Source organism: Leptinotarsa decemlineata, unplaced genomic scaffold (assembly GCF_025532065.1).
Source record: "Leptinotarsa decemlineata unplaced genomic scaffold, Ldec_3_MD MMD2_P_RNA_scaffold_2, whole genome shotgun sequence".
Lineage (NCBI taxonomy): Eukaryota > Metazoa > Arthropoda > Insecta > Coleoptera > Chrysomelidae > Leptinotarsa > Leptinotarsa decemlineata.
Genome location: NW_027412529.1, coordinates 7,981,642 through 8,003,809, shown reverse-complemented (window position 1 = coordinate 8,003,809; position 22,168 = coordinate 7,981,642). Strand labels below are relative to the sequence as shown.

General features: G+C 38.6%; 3 protein-coding genes across 4 annotated transcripts in view; 2 read left to right on the top strand and 1 right to left on the bottom strand.

Annotated features, from left to right (window-relative positions):
• The first annotated feature begins 627 nt into the window (after positions 1–627).
• Positions 628–8,697, top strand: LOC111508101 (uncharacterized). Of its 2 annotated transcripts, none has more exons than XM_023163520.2 (2): positions 628–886; positions 8,472–8,697. In XM_023163520.2, the coding sequence occupies exons 1-2, from the start codon at positions 664–666 to the stop codon at positions 8,666–8,668; spliced, it is 420 nt and encodes a 139-aa protein (XP_023019288.1). In that variant the 5' UTR covers positions 628–663; the 3' UTR covers positions 8,669–8,697. The 2 variants fall into 2 exon arrangements, with proteins under 2 accessions (XP_023019288.1, XP_023019289.1); XM_023163521.2 differs by having other exon boundaries at positions 628–890.
• Positions 8,698–9,903: 1,206 nt separating this feature from the next.
• On the top strand, positions 9,904–10,776 carry LOC141487482 (uncharacterized). Its single transcript, XM_074186574.1, has one exon. The coding sequence runs from the start codon at positions 9,904–9,906 to the stop codon at positions 10,774–10,776; it is 873 nt and encodes a 290-aa protein (XP_074042675.1).
• Positions 10,777–13,675: 2,899 nt separating this feature from the next.
• Mgat4a (alpha-1,3-mannosyl-glycoprotein 4-beta-N-acetylglucosaminyltransferase a) overlaps positions 13,676–22,168 on the bottom strand; it is a 107,997-nt gene continuing 99,504 nt past the window's right edge. Inside the window, exon 12 of the mRNA XM_074182676.1 lies at positions 13,676–22,138. Coding sequence (XP_074038777.1) covers positions 22,106–22,138 — 33 coding nt within the window. The 3' untranslated portion in view covers positions 13,676–22,105. The remainder of the gene's footprint in view (positions 22,139–22,168) is intronic.

The following is a 22,168-nucleotide window of genomic DNA, read 5'->3' as shown; positions in this document are numbered from 1 at the left end:
ATTATATCCAAATGTATCCAGTTCAAAATTATGTTTTTATCCATACTTAGTACCCATTCAATACATTATTTTATTTTGATTCTTCATATTCGGTTCAAATATGTACAGTTAAAACTCAATTTAGTATCTTAGTACTTAATTTAATGCATGAATCTCATTCAATATTCTCATTCCTTACACACAGGTAGATCATTTTGCCTCGTAAGTTGTATTTTATTTGTTCACTGTTCATTTCTATAAGTACATATATATTTACTGTAAACAATCTTAAGAAAGTGAATAAATACATATTATTATTTATATTACTTCGAAAGTTACTGCAACTTCTTACTATGAAACCATAACAACATCGGCAGTTTTTGTGGAATATTTTTTCAATTTTTGAAATTACTATGGATCTTCATCAAGTAACGACCGAATCAATCAGAAAATTTATGGAGTACATTCACCATATATATTCGTTATTGAATTTTTTCGTGTCATTTATTGTATTTCATTCAAGAAATGCATCTTTAACACTTCCAGATCATTTATATTAGTCTCCATTCAGAACCCGCGATGCCAAATGGAACTGGCCTATTTCCATATTATTAGATTTACGCATCCTAAAAATAGGCGAAGACACCACAATAACAATATCGAACAGTATCTATCCAAATAAAAATGAAGGTGGACGTAGAGTTGATGTTCGAATGTTTGATGTACCTCAACGCTCACTACTATCCAGTTTTTGCCATAAGCGAAGCATCCATGACCATCGCAAAACACATCAGCGAAAAAAAACACACTCCGAACCTAGACAGAGATGCTATGGTGTGTTCGTTGAGGCTTTTCATTGAACTGGCTAAGCTCATTTTATTCAAAAGGTACAAAGACGACCACAGAAGTAAGTGAGTATTTGGAGTTTGCGAAAGGGTGTCTTGTGATTTGAAGTCTGATGTTTTCAATGAATTTTCTTACTTATATTTCGACTGTAATTTGTGGAATCAGATTTTTCGTTTCCAATGCCTAGAGGTCTTAATTTCTCCGTAAGGTAGGTTCTACCTGAACCGCTATTCTTGAGTTTGACAGAAGATAATGCATCTCAAATTATCAATCTTATCAACTGAAAGAAATACACCTAAAAGATTGCTTTTGGATATTTCATTTATTCAACAATCGAATAATTGCCGTAATAGAAAATCAGACATTGATCACCTCAGTGAAATCTATGCCTTTCTCCTAGATATTGATGAAAATTTACATGATTTTCAAACCAGAGGTAATTCTGGATTTTCATTAATATAATTCATAACATTTTTTCAATATTCTGAAACAACCTCCTCATGGCAGGATTCCACTTTCAATTAATAACACTTCTTCATTAACTTTTTACCCGAAACTAATAAGGGTGTTGTCGATTAATTAATTTCAATTTGATGCCATTGATATTGGGTTTTCTCATTGATTTACTTATATAACAGCAGATGTCTAGGATCACACTTGCACCATAACAGTTCTCAATATTTCACTTCCCCATTCCTCTGTTGCCAGGATTTGTCACTTGGTGAATTGAATAATTTAAAATACAAAAAGACAAATAGGATGAGAATAAACCGATTTATTGATGCAATTGGTTCATTTATTGGCCCATTCGATTTTTTTTGTCGTTTCCAACAGTTGCAGTTGGAGCAATTCATCAGAATCTTCGCGTTGACATATTCCAATTGTTTCAATGTAACATTCTTTTCGACACGGCCATCCTCACTGATAGTCAGTTTGAGCCCTTTGTATCGATTTCACATCGTACTATCATCATACTAATTTTGTAGCTCTTCCTTAAAGATAATAATGAATTTGATCGAAATATTGTAATAACTGGTATTATGAGAGTACATCCGTTCTGCTGATCACTCAAAGATATTTTCCAAGTTTTTTCCTCAACTAGTCAGTACCTGCCCCGTACTGACGATGCCTATCAGGCTGAAACAGCTGTATACTGGTGACTCTTAAATTGAAATCAATATGGGAATGAACAGAATTGTTAGGTTAGGTTAGGTCTACAGTGAGTGGGTCTATTCGACTCTCCACCGTAACCCGCAAGGGTTTATTGTGGCTCACACCTATTCACACTCGGCCAAATCAACCCAGCTTCTCAACGAAGCCGATTAGTTTGTAAGGTTTGTGGTCTTTCAGGTCAGATGGTGAGAGTACGGATCTGCCGAACTCTAAGAACCTGATTCGGTCCCCAGCGAGGCAGGCACAAAGTATATACTCTGCTATTCCATCATTTTCCAAATAGAGGCGACACACACTGTCTACCGACAGTCCCAGTCTCTGCATATGGTGATTCAAATGACAGTGACCTGCAAGAAGGCCAGTTAGACATCGTAGTTCATCCCTACAGTAGTCCAACAACTGTTTGGTATCAAGTTTCGAAGGGTGGATAAACGCCTTGGAGTGAGTCAATCCTGGAAGATTCTGACAGAAATCCATGAATCTCTTTGCCATCCATGTGTTCAATGTTTGTTTGGCAAAGTCCAAAGTGATGCAAATGACAGGTTCTGGTCCGATGAAGCTGCTTGCAGCACCCTCCTTTGCAAGAGAGTCAGCAGCTTCATTACCTTACAGGCCATTATGGCCAGGAATCCAAACCAGAGACAATCTGTTAAGTCTTTGTATCGAGGAGAGTCGTTTTTGGCAATTTGCTACCAATTTAGACGTTGCTCGGTAGGAGCCAAGAGCTTCCAACGCCGCTTGACTGCCCGAGAATATTTTTATTGACATGTGTGTGAGGTTGGATTTATCCAATCTTTCCGCACACAATTCAATAGCGTAAATTTCCGAAATACAGTAGCATAAGTTCCTAGGCAGGTAGATATTTCTGTCCTGGATCTCCGACTAAAAACACCTGCACCAGAACAGGAAGGTGTTTTTGATCCATCTGTGAACCAACAACTACCTGCTCTTAATATTTCCTTCTCCCGGAGGACCCAGTCCTCTCTACTCGGGAATGATACTTTATAAGGCAGTTCGTAGTTGACAGCTGGATGCATAAAGTCAAAGGACATTTCCAGAATGCTGTGACTTCCAGTGTCAACCAACAGCCTGTTGCACTCTGCATTTGATTGATTTGTGCAATTGGCAATGTGCACAAGTCTGTATGCAGTCCATCTAGCCTCTCTCTCCAGAAAAATGTGGAGGGGAGGTAGATCTAGAACGAACCAGTGATAGTCAGACAAGCCTGTCTCTGTAAGCCAGAGAGCTTCGCTTGGGCCGTTTTCTGTAAAGCCTTCGGCCACCAAGCAACTGCACCATAAGTGATCATTGGTCTGACAATCATCACATAAATCCAAAGGATTTGTTTGGGACCCAAACCCCAAGTTTCACCACAAATCCTTCGACATGTCCATGGCTTTGTGTAAAACTTTTTCCAAGTGAGCGTTCCAGGTGAGTCTTTCATCAAGGACAATGCCAAGATATTTCACCTCCGTTCCAAATGAAATGATTAATTGATTTCAATTTGATGCCACTGATATTGGGTTTTCTCATTGATTTGCTTGTATAACAGCAGATGTCTCTGATCACACTTGCACCATAACAGTTCTCATTTGTTCCATAGTTTCAACATAGACAAACAAACAGACTCTTTTCAAACTGAACTTCAACCACATGACTTTTACCGGTAATCTATAATTAAAAAAAATAACGATTTTTAGTAAATTACTAGTTGTTGCCGCGGCTTCGCCCACTTAGAATTTGGTAGTTGTAGTACTATGTTGCGATATCGCTGCTGCTCCAATGTTTTGACAAAATCAGAAACAACGAACTTAGGCGTGCACAGCATTATAGAACAGTGCTCTCAAAAAATTGTTCTACAGCGCCATCTAGTGGCGAGTTACAGAAATATTGATAGCCTAAAAACCTTCTCTATGAAAAATTACTCATACATGTCAAGGTTCATCAGGATCGGTTGAGCCATGTAGAAGTTTATCACTTACCAACCAACCAACCAACCAACTAATAAACATCCATTTTTATATATTAGATTCCAATAATCCTCTTTATATCAGTGAGGAGCCATCCTCTTTTAAGTCAATTGTATTGACATATTTCAATTGTTTCAATGTTACATTTTTTTCGACACGGCTATCCTCACTGACAGTCAGTTTGAGCCCTTTGTATTGATTTCATATTGTACTATCATCATACAAATTTTGTAGCTCTTCCTTGAAGATGATGATAAATTTGATCGAAATATTGGAATAACTTGTATTATGAGAGTACATCCGTTCTGCTGATCACTAAAAGATATTTTCCAAGTTTTTTTTTCTCAACTAGTCAGTACCTGCCCCGTACTGATGATGCCTATCAGGCTGAAACAGCTGTATACTGGTGATTCGTAAATTGGAATCAATATGGGAATGATCAGAATGGTTAGGTTAGGTTGGGTCTAAAGTGAGTGGGTCTATTCGACCCTCCACCGTAACCCGCAAGGGTTTATTGTGGCTCACAACTATTCACACTCGCCCAAACAAACCCAGCTTCTTAACGAAGCCGATTAGTTTGTAAGGTTAGTGGTCTTTCAGGTCAGATGGTAAGAGTACGGATATGCCGAACTCTAAGAACCTGATTCGGTCCCCAGCGGGGCAGGCACAAAGTATATACTCTGCTGTTTCATCATTTTCCAAACAGGCGACACACACTGTCTCTCGATAGTCCCAGTATCTGCATATGATGATTCAAATGATAGTGACCTGCAAGAATACCTGTTAGACATCGTAGTTCATCCCTACAGTAGTCCAACAACTGTTTGGTATCAAGTTTCGAAGGGTGGATAAACGCCTTGGAGTGAGTCAATCCTGGAAGATTCTGACAGAAATCCATGAATCTCTTTGCCATCCATGTGTTCAATGTTTGTTTGGCAAAGCCCAAAGCGATGCCAATGTCCGATGAAGCTGTCCGACTGGTCTGATGAAGCTGCTTGCAGCACCCTCCTTTGCAAGAGAGTCAGCAGCTCCATTACCTTCCAGGCCAGTATGGCCAGGAATCCAGACCAGAGACAATCTGTTAAGTCTTTCTATCGAAGAGAGTTGTTTTTGGCAATTTGCTACCAATTCAGACGTTGCTTGGTAGGAGCCAATAGCTTCCAACGCCGCTTGACTGTCCGAGAATATTTTTATTGACTCGTGTGTGAGGTTGGATTTATCCAATATCTCCGCACACAATTCAATAGCGTAAATTTCCGCTTGAAATACAGTCGCATAAGTTCCTAGTCAGGTAGATATCTCTGTCCTGGATCTACGACTGAAAACACCTGCACCAGAGCCGGAAGGTGTTTTTGATCCATCTGTGAACCAACAACTACCTGCTCTCAATATTTCCTTCTCCCGGAGGACCCAGTCCTTTCTACTCGGGAATAGTACTTCAAGAGGCAGTTCGTAGTTGGCAGTTGGAGGCATAAAGTCAGAGGACATTTCCAGAATGCTGTGACTTTCAGTGTCAAACAACAGTCTGTTGCACTCTGCATTTAATTGATTTGTGCAATTGGCAATATGCACAAGTCTGTATGCAGTCCATCTGGCCTCTCTCTCCAGAAAAATGTGGAGAGGAGGTAGATCTAGAACGAACCAGTGATAGCCGGACAAGCCTGTCTCTGTAAGCCAGAGAGCTTCGCTTGGGCCGTTTTCTGTAAAGCCTTCGGCCACCAAGCAACTGCACCATAAGTGATCATTGGTCTGACAAACATCACATGAATCCAATGGATTTGTTTGGAACCTAAACCCCAAGTTTTACCACAAATCCTTCGACATGTCCAAAGAGACAGTCTGGTTTCGTGTAAAACTTTTTCCAAGTGAGCGTTCCAGGTGGGTCTTTTATCAAGGACAATGCCGTTCCAAATGGAATGATTAATTGATTTCAATTTGATGCCATTGATATTGGGTTTTTTCATTGATTTGCTTGTATAACAGCAGATGTCTCTGATCACACTTGCGCCATCACAGTTCTCAATTGTTCCATAGTTTCAATATAGACAAACAAACACACTCTTTTCAAACTGAACTTCAACCACATGGCTTTCACCGGTAATCTATAATTTAAAAAAACAAATAACGAATTTTAGATTATTTCAATAATCCTCTTTAAATCAGTGAGGAGCCATCCTCTTTTGTAGTGACTTGTTCTATTGTATTGACTTATCTCAAGTGTTTCAATGTAACATTCTTTTCGACACGGCAATCCTCACTGACAGTCGGTTTGAGCCCTTTGTATTGATTCCATATTGTACTATCATCGTACAAATTTTGTAGCTCCTCCTTGAAGATGATAATACATTTGTACGAAATATTGGAAAAACTTGTATTAGAGAACGGATGTAGAGTACCTACATCCGTTCTGCTGATCATTCAAAGATATTTTCCAAGTTTTTTTCTGAACTAGTCAGACGATGCCCAACAGGCTGAAACAGCTGTCTAAAGGTGACTCTTAAATCAATACGGGAATTATCACAATATCACTCATCGATAACCTTGTCTGTGTTTTTATCCTCACTGGGACTACTTTCACGACGTTTCGGCAAAGTCGCATTTGGTGATGTTTCCTTTGGTGTTCGGAATTAGACTGACCTAACTAAGGTATGGATGTTGAGGTCTGACCTCAGGTAAACATTAACACCCATACCAATATAGTAAGAATTAGACTCGAATAAGGTCAATCTTATTCCGAGCATCAAAGGAAAAATCACCAGTAGAAAGCAAATGAGATTGGTCTTCGCGGTCAGCAAATTGATGTACTATCGTCCGGGTTGGACCGCGTCTGTAATTTTCATATTTTCGACGTTTCGGCTTGAGATGTGTGGCGAGACAGTAGTGACCTCCATGATTGAGGTAGTTTCTGTGGAACATCTTGTTTATTCAGACAGTCGGGAAGTTTTTCAATTTCAATTTTGATGTTTCCGATGCTAATTGTGTGGCCCGTTTCACCTTGAAACAGGCCTGCTTGTTTTGGCCCTTCTTCCCGTGAATGTTCAAAATGTGATGAGTTTTTACGGGTTGCAAATGCAGTTCACAAATTGACATCTATGATTGAATCCTCCAACTATTTACTTATTCCTTTCGAAAATACCATTTCAATGTTGTCGCAAAATTCATCTCGCGGGAAAATAAATTCACACAACCTGACAAACTGATGCGATACGTGTTGAAAAAGTTTGTAATAGAGTTTTTTTAACATTGGAGGTTGAAGTCAAAATTTAGTTTTTGTATTGTTTTCACGTAGATGTCAAACTGGTAGTCGGAAATATACTTCGAATTGAGTGGCAAATGTGGGCATGTATAGTCTATATGAATTCAATCCATCCGATCAGCTAAATGAAATACTAATGTACTGAGATTGATGAATTCACTAGTTAATCCCATATAAAACATCCCACATAAAAAAAAACATTAGAACTCGTGATTATACCACGCCGCCCATGTCATACAAAGAAACTGCCGACTTTCGGTAACTATTCTGTTTTCATGCCATTCAAATTGACATTGTATAAAGTATATGTTTCGCTACTTCTACAAAACCGGGTCGCTCGCTAGTACTTGATGTAACTCTATTCAGAAAAATATCTATGTATAATATATGTAAATAAAATCGAGAAAAGTTAGTGCAGTCGAGCTGCTAGAAAATAATGCTATAAAAATCAAAAGATAAATACACAAGTACTATTCTGATCATTTCCATATTGATTTCAATTTGAGAGCCACCGGTAGACAGCTGTTTCAGCCTGTTGGGCATCGTCAGTACCGGGTAGGCGGTCCTCGATTGAAGACAGAATGTGAATAACGAAGAAAAATACTTGATAAAAATAACTGCGTAAACGCAAGCGAGACATGAGTAGAACTACCTATTGGTATGACACCCAAGTCAACATGCCAAGTTTTTATGTCAGTATTGGTGGTTTGACCAGTCAACCGACAACTGCGGTAGCAGAAATTTGGGGTGCTACCTTGGAATGCTACCGAAAAACGAATCCACATGTTTCTAAAAATGGTATGTAATTGACAAAGGTTAATGCAATAGTTTTCCGATGACATTCCAGGATAGCTTCCCAAATTTTTGCTAACCCAGTTGTCGGTTGATTGGTCATACTACCAACACTGACATAAAAACTTGGCAAGTTGACTTGGGTGTCACACCAATAGGTGCTTCCACTTACGTCTCGCTTGCGTTTACGCAGTAATTTTTATCAAGTACTTTTCTTCGTTACTGAAGATGCCCAATAGACTCAAACAGCCTTCTACCGGTGGCTCCCGAATTGAAATTCATAACTTTTCACAATTTCAGAGGGATTCTGCTTATTTTATTCGTAATATAGTGTTATACGATGAATTTTTCATATCACCTAGTGCGTGTAATGTCTGTGATATCGTTGATGATTGAACTTTGTTATATTATTTTTCTTTCTTTAATTTTTTTGCAAAATAATTTTTTATTTTCAGAAATAGTAACGGCCGTAGTAGTTTTTATGACGATGATAACAGTGGGTACAGTTTATTACACAGTATTCGTTCAGGATCCTACGCTGAAACTGGAAAACGTCTTCTCGTGCCTGACGATCATGTTGATGATAGTGGAACTAGTTTTTGGAATATGGTTCATCATTCCATGTAACGAAAAAGTGGAATACTACTACTAAATATTCGTTGTCGAACAATAAATTATATAGAAAAACTCTGTATTTTCATTTTGCGAGAAGTATTTAAGTAATTTACGATTATTTGAACAGAAAAAAACAAGCTTTATGGCATTCTCTATCATGAAGATACTAGGCTATGAAGTGAGTGGGTGCTTCGTCTTTTAAAATTTCCATGAATATTTGAAAATATTCATGGAAATTTTAAGGTTCTGATAGGTGGAAAATTTGTTTTGTTCCATCAAGTCATCATGACAGATACATACTCCGCCAGCTTCAATCAGATATTGTGATATATAATGTGAGGGTGATAAGACACGTTCCTTATTCCCAAACTTCTAGTTCCACCAATCGATAGTGTTTCATGTGAGTAAAATTTCATATGGTAATTCTTCCTATATGAAGGTAACTTCAATGCATGATCTAGCATTTGAAATGCTACAACATCTTGGTAAAGAATTCATTTTGAACCGAATTGCTTTTTCTCTTTTCTTCGAAAGATATTTACAACTTTTGTATGAGAATAGGGAAGGAGAAAGCCAAAACTTTTTCTCATATTGTTTGTCTGAAGATATCTGTAGTTTTTGTAGTTACTTGAAGGTACTTTCGTACATTGAATTTTTGTAATCATAAGTAAACTAGTAGTGGTAGTTTGTGTAAAGTTTCCATAGGTTATTACTATTCTACCACCTGTATACTGGTGGTTCAAAGAGGTTACTGAAAAACATGTCATGTGCTCAAGCTAGATGGAAATTGGTAAGGTCGAACAAAGGAATTGATAAACTACAAAAAATACTAAGTCGAAACGAATACAAACAAAGTAGAAATAATCTGATGACAACAATAATAGAACCGAACAGAAAGCGTGGAAAACACTAATAGGAGAAGTAGATCCGGATATCTGAGTAAAGGGCTACCAAATAGTAACCCAAAAACATGCATAATTATCCCTAAAGGAATAAATATAGGTACTGCCGTTGAGTAATTTGTGTTCCAGAGACTTGACGGCAGTCAAAATGAAGACAGCTGGCGGGGGCGGACCTGAGGAAATCATTGGATCAGTATACCTCCCTTAGGACAGTCCGGAACCACCACCAACCAGGAAAGTGGAAGAGTTGGTTAGGACCTGCCAAGCAGAGGAACTACAAGTGATAATTGGCTGTGATGCCAATGCACACCACCTAACCTGGGGAAGCACCAACACCAACGAAAGAGGTCAGCACTTACTACAGTTTATCATGGCAAATAACTTGGACATTTTGAACATAGGCAACAAACCTACTTTCGTAAATGCGAGACGTAGTGAAGTGATAGACGTAACGATAGGAACTACATTTGTGAGTAACTATATTCGGAAATGGAATGTGTCCGATGAGGAAAGTTGTTCAGACCATCGACACATAAACTTTGAAATCGGAAGGATTCAGACCTCGATCCTAACATATCAAAATCCCCGGAAAACTAACTGGGAAGCCTATATGGTGGACCTGGAAACCTGTTTAGACCGCATGGATTTTGACATCAGAGATTGCATAGACCTAGAGCTGGCAGCAGATCGATTACAGGGAGCTATCATCCCTACGTACAACGAACATTGTCCCATAGTAAACCAGAGATCAAACAAGAATGTGCCCTGGTGGAATGAAGATCTAGCGAGGATGAGAAAAAAAACTAGAAAAGCCTTCAGATGTGCAAGGAAATCAGGTTCATGGGACCAATACAGAAGGTCCCTAACTGAGTATAACAAAGTCCTGAGAAAATCCAAGAAAGATAAGTGGAGAAGGCAATGTGAGGAAGTCGAACAGACCCAAGCATGTGCCAGGCTCTACAAAATACTCTCGAAGGAACCTCAGGTCTCAATAAATAATACGGGGGAGTATACAAAAACCGGAGAAGTGACTATTAGAGAGCTTTTCTGGGTACACTTTCCCGGGTCAGAAATTACAAATCTAACACCGGAGTCCTGGACGAATTCAGAACTGGAGACCCCGAAAAGGGCATCCAGGGAGGACTGGCAAATGACAAAGGTGATAGATCTGGCGAAAATTAAATGGGATGTAAGCTCATTTCAACCCTATAAGTCGCCGGGACCTGATGGCATATTCCAGTAATGCTTCAAAAGGCACCGGAAGTACTTTTCAAAAAATTGTGTATAATACTCAGGGCAAGTTTAGCACTGGAATACATACCAAAAATTTGGAGGCTTATCATTCCGAAACCTGTGAAAATCGGACAGGACTCGGCGAAGGCCTTGAGACCAATTAGTCTTATGTCATTTGCGTTGAAAACGCTAGAAAAACTACTTGACAGGCATATCAGGGACGCATCACTGGCTATCAGACCATTACATCGAGACTAATATGCATACAGGTCAGGTATGTCAACAGAAACGGCTTTATGTCGGGTAACAGAAAAAGTAGAATATACTTACAAAAACAAGGAAGTACTTTTAGATTGATACTTCGTCGTTAGAATCAATCATCCAGGCGTCGAGGAGAAGAGGGATCGACAAGACAAGCTGTAGGTGGATAGACTGCATGCTCAGGGGAAGATTGGTATATACAACCATTATGGGGAAACAGTCGTGGCACGGGTAGCAAGAGGCTGTCCTCAGGGGGAGTTCTATCTCCTCTGTTATGGAAACTTGTAATGGACGAGCTATTATGTCTCCTGGACCGCAATGGATATAAAGCACTGGGCTATGCAGACGACTTAATCGTCTTAGTCCAGGGTAAATACAATAATGTAGTGAAGGGATGCATGCAGCAGGCCCTGAATATTATAACGAGATGGATCGAAGAAGAAGGGCTTAACATAAGCCCATCAAAATCGACCATAGTAGCATTCACCAAGAGGACTAAAACGGAGGGTCTCGGACCTCTAAAACTTCGAGGTGAAGAAATACAAGTGTCGGGGGAGGCTAAATATCTGGGAGTAATCCTAGATTCCAAACTGACCTGGAACCAACACTTGGACAGGATAGAGAGGAAAGCGGAGCTAGCACTGATGCTCGCCAGCACACCTATGGAAAAATATGGGGGCTAAAACCAGACATGGTATATTGGCTATACACGATGGTGGTTAAACCCATGATAACATACGCATCTCTAGTCTGGTGGCCAAAGATGAAGCAGGCGACCGCCATCAACAAACTAGGCAAGGTGCAAAGACTTGCATGTTCGGGAATGACGGGAGCAATGAGAACTACTCCAACAGCTGCATTGGAGACACTCCTGAATCTACCTCCTTTACACCTTGTGATAATGGGGGAGGCCAGGATCGGCCAAATCAGACTGTAAAACTCATCGAACTATAAAAGATCGGACCGAACAGAAATTTCGGAACAAGTGGGAAGCACATGTTGAATATGTTCATGGACCACATGACACCGAACTACACCTTTAACACAAACTTCACGGCCAAAATCATAACCCGTGAAGAGTGGAAGACCATTAGTCATCCCGAAAACATGTTTGGAAAAACGCCTGGTATACAGATGGATTGAAGACCAAACATAGAACGGAAGCTGGAATATACCGAGTGGATAGAAATTTAAACTACAGTTATCCGCTAGGACTATACACATCCATCTTTCAGGCGGAAGTGTATACTATCTTGAAGTGTGCAAGGCTTATTGAATTGAGACCACAAAGAAATGAGCGGATCAATATTTTTACAGACAGCAAGAGCGCACTAGGGGCTCTGTCAAACCCGAACGTGACATCAAAACTGGTCTGGGAATGCCATGAAGAAGTGAATGAACTTGCGAACAGAAACAAATTAACTTTGTACTGGGGGAGATACCACTTTTCACAATGGAAAAACTCATGGAAGCCAACGAAAGACTGAAAGAGAAGAAAGCCCTCGGTCCGGATGAACTTCCAGCTGAAACCATCAAAGTTGTCGTTAAGGCACACCCAGAACGGCGTCTGAGAATCTAGGACCTCCTATAATCAACAGGACAATTTTTCGAAGATTCGTTCTTATTGATAAAGGCCCATATACATCCTTAAAATCATTGGGAAACTTCTCGAGCAATTGATCAAGGAGAGACTCTCAAGAGAAATACGAAGAAGAGGTGACCTGTTGCACTGGCAAAGGTATAAAACATCGCAGACGAAAGGATTAGCAGAAAAAGATGCGCTATAATAACGTTGGATGTACCAAACGCCATCAATTCCGCACCATATGAAGGGATCCTGAAAGAAGAAATGTACCTGCATGCATGTACTCCCTTGAAGAGGGAGTGCTACTGATAGGATTCAAGGGAGAAATGAACATCAACTCGGGGGATCCACAAGGCTCCGTAATTGGTCCCACATTGTGGAACATATGCTATGATTGGGTACTTAATCTGACGGTCCCTAAGGAATTTATTCTGCCGTAGTGGTGGTAGAGAAGAATGAGGAAAGTCTGGTGAGAACTCCCAATAGAACTGTGGAGGATATAGCCGACTGTATGAAAGCGAAGCAACACTAGCTTGTTTCTCAGAAGTCAGAGGTAGTACATAGAAACTGCCGGCCGCAGTCAGGAGAGTGAAAACTTTTACTTGATTTGAATATTCAATAGTTAAAAGTTGAACTCATTTGTTTATATGAGTGATCAAAAGTTCTGAATAATCTGAGATACCACATTTTTCACTAGATTTCATAATTAATCGAAACTATAATTGTAAAAATTTTATAATATATACATCCTGGCAATTGAGAGGAATTGTTGTTGAAACGAAAACATTCGAACGAAGAGAGAAGCAAAATTATGACTAACAGCAGTTCATCTGAATATGTTCCATTGGTATCAAAAATGACAATAAAAGAGAAAATAATGATACTGCAGAATTCATTCTTGAAAACAAATTTCATATCTTGAAGACGCTTACTTGGTCGAGAAGCCTATTGCAGTTTTGGTGATTGAGGAATGTGTTCAGTTTGAATTTCTATCAGTAACATATCACTGAAGAAGGTGGTGTATTAAGTAATTGTATCGGGACAAGAAATGAAAATCTCAACGAACTACATAAATATCTTTATTTTGTCAACACTTATAAAAGTAAATAGAAAATTGTTAAATATTCATGAAAGCTTGGGAAAATACTGCTTGTACTTGATTTTATGGCCAAATTAACAATTAAAATATATCCATTGCTGAAAAATGTCAGTTCAATTCGTTATAATTTCATCAATGAAAATTAAATAATAGAAAAATTCACAATACGAGATAAAAGTTTTGGATACACTTAATTCTGCAAAATAGTACGCTGAACTAGTTCATTATCATATTATCCAAAAAATATGTTTTTTTTGGAATAATCCTGTTTTGAATAGTTAAACAATATCTTCAAGCTTTCGGAAACTATAGAGAAGTATTTACATAAGTTGTGTTCTCTAATGAGCTGCAAATCAGAAAACGTCTGATATGACCACAAATATAATGCTAGAAAAACTTTACCATTATACTTGTGATATGACATTGGACAGACCTGAAGAACACAACTTTGCAAATGAAAATTATAGAGAGAAAATTGGTCATATCTGCAATATATTAATATGGTAGGTATATTATTTTGACTGGTGTGTTATGGTTATTATTCAACAGCTGAAGGACCTTGTATACAATATTACATTTGATTTACTCTTTCATAAAACACATAACTGTGTGTCTCAAAAACAGTCTTACGATTTTTAGAGAATTTTAAATAGAGAAGACATGTGAATATATGATTTTTGGAATTTGTTAAAGACGTGGAATGATGTAAAATATGTTCTAATATGAAGGTAGCCAACAGTAATTATTAATAATAATTCATCATGAATGAAAACGGCTTTCAAAACCAGTGAAGAAAAGTATTCAGTAAAGATGAACAATAAATCATTTTCTGTATGAATGAGAGGAGATATGCAGATGCATTCTGAAGATGCATTCTGAAGAGATAGTAAAATAACAAATTTGTTTCTGCACTTCCAGATTTATTTTATCAGTGATTCTTTGCTTGACAGCAACTGGAATCATCAAAGAGATATGAAGACGTACAAACCAGCATTGAATTAGTTGCAGGCTATTGATAATCCCAAACAACACTGAACCTCTTTGATCTTCTATTCAATATCATTTGAAAAATATCATCTCTTCATTAGAACACAGTATTTGAAAAATGTCTCTTCCACCTTGAAAACATAAGATATTTAAAAAATATGTAATGAAACTTGCATGAATCTCTAACTGCACTATTACTTGAATAAGTGGTCAGAACATCGAGAACCACAATTTTTTGTTCATCCGAAAGAAAAATTAACTGGAAACGAATAGGAGAGTGTGTATGAAAGAACCAGGCTTTGGAAGAGCCGAAGTGATTTTCTACCACTTACCAAAATTCTACCATAATTTGATTTTAATGTTTGTATGGCAATACTGAATAGCTGTCATCCACAAACATTTGACAGTTCACGAATGACGTCGGTAGACCACATCAAAGATTTTAGGACAAAAAAGTATGTTTGCGTTGTGACTTAATTTGTTTAACAAAGAAAAATGTACTGCCACTTGTCGTGGCTGTTTAAAAACATTTTGACTCTATCAATACATTACAAACTACCAAATTGCGCAGTTTGTTAGAGATGCCTATTTAGCAGTTTTCAGCCTACAAAACGTTACTCAAGGATTCATGAAAACTGGCATACACCCCTTAAATTCTAACATATTTTCTGAAGATGCGTTCCTTGCATCATATGTAACAGACAGACCTATTCCAGCTTCTAAAATGAATAAAAAGAGGAAAAAGAGGAGAAAAATAAACCTAGAAAAGTTGGTGCTGAGAAAATGTCAATAAAACAAAATATGAAAAAACTAAGTTCCAAGGCAGATGATGAAATTCTGTTAGAAAAAATCTGTTTAAAATCTGTTTTTTCGTTAACCAGCAGTCGTACCCCTACGAACGACAACCCTTAGAAGTCGAAACTTGCCTTGTTTTAAAGGTCTTTCGAATACCTTTACAACTCTGTCAAAAGAAAATTTTTGTAACGATTAGTTTTCGAGATAATTTGAAGTTGAAATTGCCATGTCAATAATACATTAGACAGACCACTCGGTAACTTGTATGCCTAAATAAAAATAATTTCGAGCAGTTCTTCCTATCAGTTTTTTGTTAAATAAAATCCCTTTTTTAAAATCAATACCCACTCCTCCTCTTCATTAGTACATCGTTCGATTGTTTTGTTTAAACGGGTCGTGTATTGTTATTTGTTTAAAAATGCCTTACAGTACTGCTGAAAGGGTTTCAGTTATCGCTTTATTTTTTGGCTACGACCAAAATGCTGATAAAACATCAATTTCATTTAACGAGCAAAACCCTCGAAAGCCTGAACGTGCACGACCACTCTGTGTGGAGGATGGCCAAAAAACTGAGCAATCGGTCTGAGGCTACTCCTACCATAGAGAGCGGGCAAGTGCACGCGGTGACGGACCATCAAAAGGCTCAGTTGTTCGGGGAATATTTTTCCAGCGTGCACCGAGTTGAACCGGATGTCTGTGAAGAACACACCAATAAAACCAGACTGGCTAATGAAGTCAGAAATAGGCCGGCTCCAATTATACCGGAGCAAACATTGATAAAGTGGATCACAGACGTAGAAGAAATCATTTTGAACATCAAGCGCCTGGGAAAAAATAAAGCCCCAGGCATTGATGGAATTGATGCAGTTCTGCTCCGCAACCTACCGCGAAAGGGTATCGTACAACTGGTGCATATTGTGAACGCAATAATCAAGCACCAGCATTACCCAGATTGTCTGAAACATGCGGTGGTAGTGCCCGTTCCGAAACCAGGAAAAATCAAAACACGTATTGATAGCTACCGACCGATCTCGCTTCTCAGTTCGGTCGCGAAGGTTATCGATAAAATCATCAGTCTTCTCCGCCTGGAAGATAGGATGAAACTCATCCCCGAGGAGCAATTCGGGTTCCGGCGAGGTCGGAATACGACATCGCAACTGGTCCGGGTTGTTCACGGGGTGAGGGAGTCCTTCAACCAGGGGAAGAATACAGTTATGGTCCTGTTAGATGTCAAGAAAGCATTCGATAAAGTTTGGATAGAGGGGTTTGTCGCCAAAATGTGGTCGGCAGGCATGCCTTTATTCGTGATTAGGATTCTAGAATCCTACTTGAGCAACCGAACTTTTCGTGTAAGAGTGGACCAAACCACATCTGCAAATTATTCAATCAAAGCAGGTGTCCCGCAGGGGTCCTGTTTGTCACCGCACTTATATTCATTATATACGCATGACTTCCCTATGTTCTCGAGGACGGAGGTGGGTATTTTCGCGGATGACACCGCGATTTACGCGCACTCTTTCTCGAGCGAGGTGGCGAAGCAGCAGCTTCAGATCCACCTCGATAGGCTAGTCGTGCCATATTTCGAACAAAATAAAATCGAAATAAATCCCGATAAAACTGAACTCGTAAACTTCACGAGGAAATTCACGAATGTGAAAATCTTCAAGAAGTTGCGAGTTAAGGATAAGTGCATTGACGAGCAGAAGAGTGCGAGATATCTGGGAGTGATCCTGGACAAGCACCTGAACTTCCAGGAACACTTGAGTATGGCGATCCAACGAGCAGGTGCGGCGATAAAACGCACGTATCCGCTCATTGCACGGAACTCTAAGCTCAGTGTTGACAACAAGTTGCTTATTTATAAACAAATAATTAGGCCGGCTATGTTGTACGCGAGTCCTGTGTTCTGCAGTCTCAAGAAGTCCCCTTTAATGAGACTCGAGAGAATGCAGAATAAGGTGCTCCGTATTTGCACTAACAGTGACAGATACATTTCATTGAACAATCTGTTAGATCTGGCAGGAGTGGAGTCAGTCACCGACCATATCAGGAGACTGGCTCAGAAATTCTTCAAGTTCTTTCTACCGAAGAGCCCGCTGACGAGGGACGTCACGGCAGTTAGAAGCTATCATGGACAGCGCCGTGAGCACGGGCTAGTCTATGAAGAACTGGAGATATACCGTGAACGGCGCGAATGCGATCGCGCTTAGTTCATGGAAAAAATGGATAAGAGTATTCACGCACACATGATGACGTGATAGCAGAAATACTCTTACCTGGTTTTTTAATGAACTTTTTCCAGGGGGATATCGACAACTGCTACCAACAAACAGACGAATGATTCTCTGAGAAGTACCGAAACGCGACAGAATGACAACTTCCGCGTAAGCCTCGGCAGGAAGCGGAAAACTATAGATGAGGCTGATATAAGGCGTTTTTGAGTGGAGAGCCAACCGCCAACACCAGCGGGGGCGTCTCCCACTGTCCCATCGGGGGACTGTGTGGAGGCGCTTTTCTCTTCCGTGCGGAATTCTTGAGAGCGCAAATGTATCGGGGTCTTTTCCTGCCACTCCCTCTACCCCATTCACTACCCATCCCAATCCTTCCCACTGTTCCACTCCATTGGGGAAACCCTTGTGTACATTTTGTATATTTGTATATATATTTTTTATTGTATATATTTTATAAACACCACAAAAAAATACCTTAAAATTGTATGGAGAATAGTTAATAAAGAACATTTTGATTTTGGTTAACACCTAAGGAGAAATCACGTTCTGGATTTGGTCACAAAATTCAGGGAGACAGCTTCGGTTTTAAATAAGAAGAGAAATGTTCAGAGAAGGTTAATGAATGACGACAATGCGATTGGAGTGAATGGCCAAGTCATCGCCAATCCCAGGTTAAGTACCACAGGTTTATCAGCAATGGCCGGAATAAGCCATATGAGCGCATGGAGAATCTTTAAAAACCACAAATTCCACCCTTACAAAATTAAACTTGTTCATGAACTCAATTAGGATGATTTTGAGCGAAGACAGGAGTTTTGTGAGGGCATAAGTGAGAGATTAATGCAAAATCCCGAGCTGCTTTATAACATCTGTTTTTCGAACGAAACCTCATTTTATTTAAATGGTTGCGTGAACCGTCACAATTGCCGTTATTGGTCGGATGAAAACCCAAGACAATATGCAGAAATACATACCCAACATCCCCAAAAGTTGATGTCTCGGCCGGAATATTAGGCAATCATATCATAGGTCCATTTTTCATTGATGGAAATGTAACCGGTGATTCTTATTTACAACTTCTTGAAGAGGCAATACAACCTCGTATAGTTGAAATAATTGAACAGGATAAAAGATGTCAAGATGAATTTATCCATTTTCAACAAGACGGTGCACCACCCCATTATGCCCAGCAGGTTCGAAATGTTTTGAATAATCATTTTGAAAGACAATGGATTGACAGAAGAGGTACAATTGAATGGCCAGCCCGATTACCAGATTTAACACCACTGGACTACTTTTTGTGGGGATATCTAAAGTCTGAAGTTTATGCTACACAGCCAGTCAATTTGGATGAATTACGCCGTAGAATTATTGATGAATACCGAGCTATAACTCCTGAGATCTTTATTGGTGCATGGAACAAAATGGCGCTCATTTTGAACATTTACTCTAAATGTGAGTTACCCTCATTAGGTGTTACTTTTTTTGTGTGTGCTTAAAAAACAATTATTAGGATTTATTAACCCTAAAACAGTTCTTTAAACTTTTCTGTGTCATCAGCATTTAAGGAAATCAGCAGGTTGTATTCGTCGTGTAAGTAAGTTTTTAGTATTTGTTTGAAGGTGATTGACAATGTTTCGTGATGAATTTCACTAGTTCGGACGTCCATTGTCCCATGGACCCATCAACACAACATCGAGTGGTCCCAAGCTGAGATCTTGCACAGAGAGGAACATTGGTTCAGGAGAAAATTTAAGGAAGCCGCATACATGTTGTTCAACAATGTATTCAGCCAGGCCAGCGTAGATATACGAAACATATGGAAACCCATCATCAAACGAAAAATGACCAACTCCCGCCAAAACGGTCATCTCTCACGGAATCAGTGAAGCGGAAAATGGGACTATAAAATAGTCATCTCTTGGAGGAATCAGTCCAGTCATCACCCGAAGACGATTGTAGATACCAACAATCGAAACGTCGTGAACTAACGTGACTTGGAATCTCTACACTTTTTTTTTTTATTATTTTCTTTTTTCATTCCTTTAATTTTTATTTATTCAATTATTATATTTTTACTTGTAGGTTATTTCACTATCATTTCATTTCAGGTTTATTGTTGCTTAATATAATTGTTATTTTCAACTATTCTTTTTTACTTGTTTCAAGGATTTCAAATCATTTTATATAGTAGACAATGGAAGTCCGAACTAGTGAAATTCAAGTTTTTAGTATGATTCACTTTTTTATCAGAAGAATAAAATTTCCACGTCAAAAGGCAACCTTCATAAGGTGGTAACCAACCCCATCCTCCGAAAAAATCTTCTCGTAATAAACAAATAATTCTTACTTTTTTACGAAATCAAATGGACACGTATTAGCAGGTTGTCACAAAAATCAAAAATTATTTTTTTTATGAAAGTTCTGAACGTAAATTGTACCTTTAAAAAAAATTTAACTCATTTAAAATACCTTTAAATCTTCAAATTATCTCGAAAACTAATCGTTACAAAAATTTTCTTTCAATAGAGATGTAAAGACATTCGAAAGACCTTTAAAACAAGGTGCCACTCGACCTACTTTCCCTAACTAAATAAGGGTCGTCGGACGCACCCCTCCGAGGGGGTGCGTACTACAAAAAATCTGATTAGTCTGAAAGGTGTCCCCCTTCAATTAGAAATCGACGTGTCCGAGTTTTTTTTTAAATATCTTACTTTTTTATTCAAAAACGGCTCTGTTAAGTTTTCGTTGTTACACACTGTATATTACTGTCTACCCTACTAGGTTTGAAATCGCAGTTGGAGAATGGTTGCTAGAGGGAGGTATTGAGAAGAGAGATAGAGCAGGTAATTTATCTCAAACATTTTCAAAGATATCCTGCAATTGATCATAATGATTTCTGATGAAAACTTTCAATTCCTTCTTTAATTTACAGTAATTATTCTTTATATGAAGTGGCAGCTTATTGCACAATTTCGGACCAAAATAAGTTACAAATTTCTGGTTATGACTCAATCAACAGCGTGGTATTGTAATTGCTTGGTTGGAGGTCATTCGCGTATTATAATAATGTGTAATGATGTTGCCTTAGAGGTGATTCCAGCGTTTACTTGATTATTACGTCGAATTTTTGAATGAAATCAATTTAATTTTTTCTATTTCCAAAAAAATTATTGTTAGCACCGTTAAAAAAATGTGGGAGATGACATCCACCCTCAAAGTGTTGAAAATTCTGCAATGGTTTACAACTCGAAATTTGAATCACTTACAAACAATCTTGATGTGTTTTTTAATGGGTCACCATGTATATAAACATTGATATTGTTTAACAACTCCTCAATGTTGATGCGAATTGAACTAGTCTGTGAATATTGAATGAATGTGTCTTATAGTGGGCCTTGTCAGTTCAAGCCTTGAACGTTTAAAGTTTATTTCTTTAGATTTGTTTACTGCCAGTCTTCAAGCATAGCCCACTAACTAATAAAAAAGTTTTTCTTCCTCATTCAGAGGAATCGGTCAAATTTCGGATATGCAGTTGGTTAGTACCTCGTCCAATAGATGGAGTGACATTTTGTTGTTCGCTCCAGCTTAGGAAGAGGAATGAAATACTCTGAAAGAATTCCGATTTTCAATTATGGAATATCATTGACTTGAGGTCAATGAGTGGCTCATTAGCCACTCGACTTGAGGTCGAGTGGATAATGAGCCCGAAACCGGCCTGCAACTGTGCCCGTTCCAAAACTGAAGGTCGATTCTTTCAGTTGCATTGCCAATTGCATATGCAGGAAATTTTCTGTGAAGATTCTTGCACTGACGCCTGTCGGATATAATCCAACGCCCTTCGTGGTATCAGCCAGGGGAGTAGTTGTTTTCTGGTAGGCGTTCATTCAACCTATTGTGTAGGTTTATCCGAGACTGGCTTGAACGTTAAAAGTTCATTTCTTTAGATTTAATGAATGAATGAATGGAAAAATGAATAATAGGTATAGACGTGGAATAGATTTCATGCAAGTTTCCTACTATTCACAAGATATTTCAGAATATCCGTTCAAAAAGAATCTGTTGGTGATCCTGAGATTTGTTTTGAACAACTTTCATTTCAATTGATATACATAACAATGCATTATGATGAAAGGTAATCATTATGTTGTTTGAAGCAACTGTTCCAATTATGATATTTATATCTTTAATAATTAGTACTATTTCCGTTGTGTTAATAACCTCGCGATCAATTCCGAACACAGTTCGACCCGGAAGTCGTTGTTAATTATCAACAGTTGGGTATATATCACAGATGATGCGCAGATGAGCGATCTAGTATGCGCCGAGGTAAATGCTGGTACAAAAATGTCGATGACACTGCTCGTACTTTGGAAGTTGGTCACCTGGCGCTCAATTCGTCCTGAATATGTATCTGCAAAAAATAGTAGTATAAATTGGTCAT

Excerpts from the sequence above, each read along its gene's own strand:
- LOC141487482 (XM_074186574.1), top strand. The coding sequence starts at position 9,904 with ATGGCAAATAACTTGGACATTTTGAACATAGGCAACAAACCTACTTTC.
- LOC111508101 (XM_023163520.2), top strand. The coding sequence starts at position 664 with ATGAAGGTGGACGTAGAGTTGATGTTCGAATGTTTGATGTACCTCAAC. Across the intron at positions 887-8,471 it reads GTACAAAGACGACCACAGAA|AAATAGTAACGGCCGTAGTA; the intron begins GTAAGTGAGTAT and ends TTTTATTTTCAG.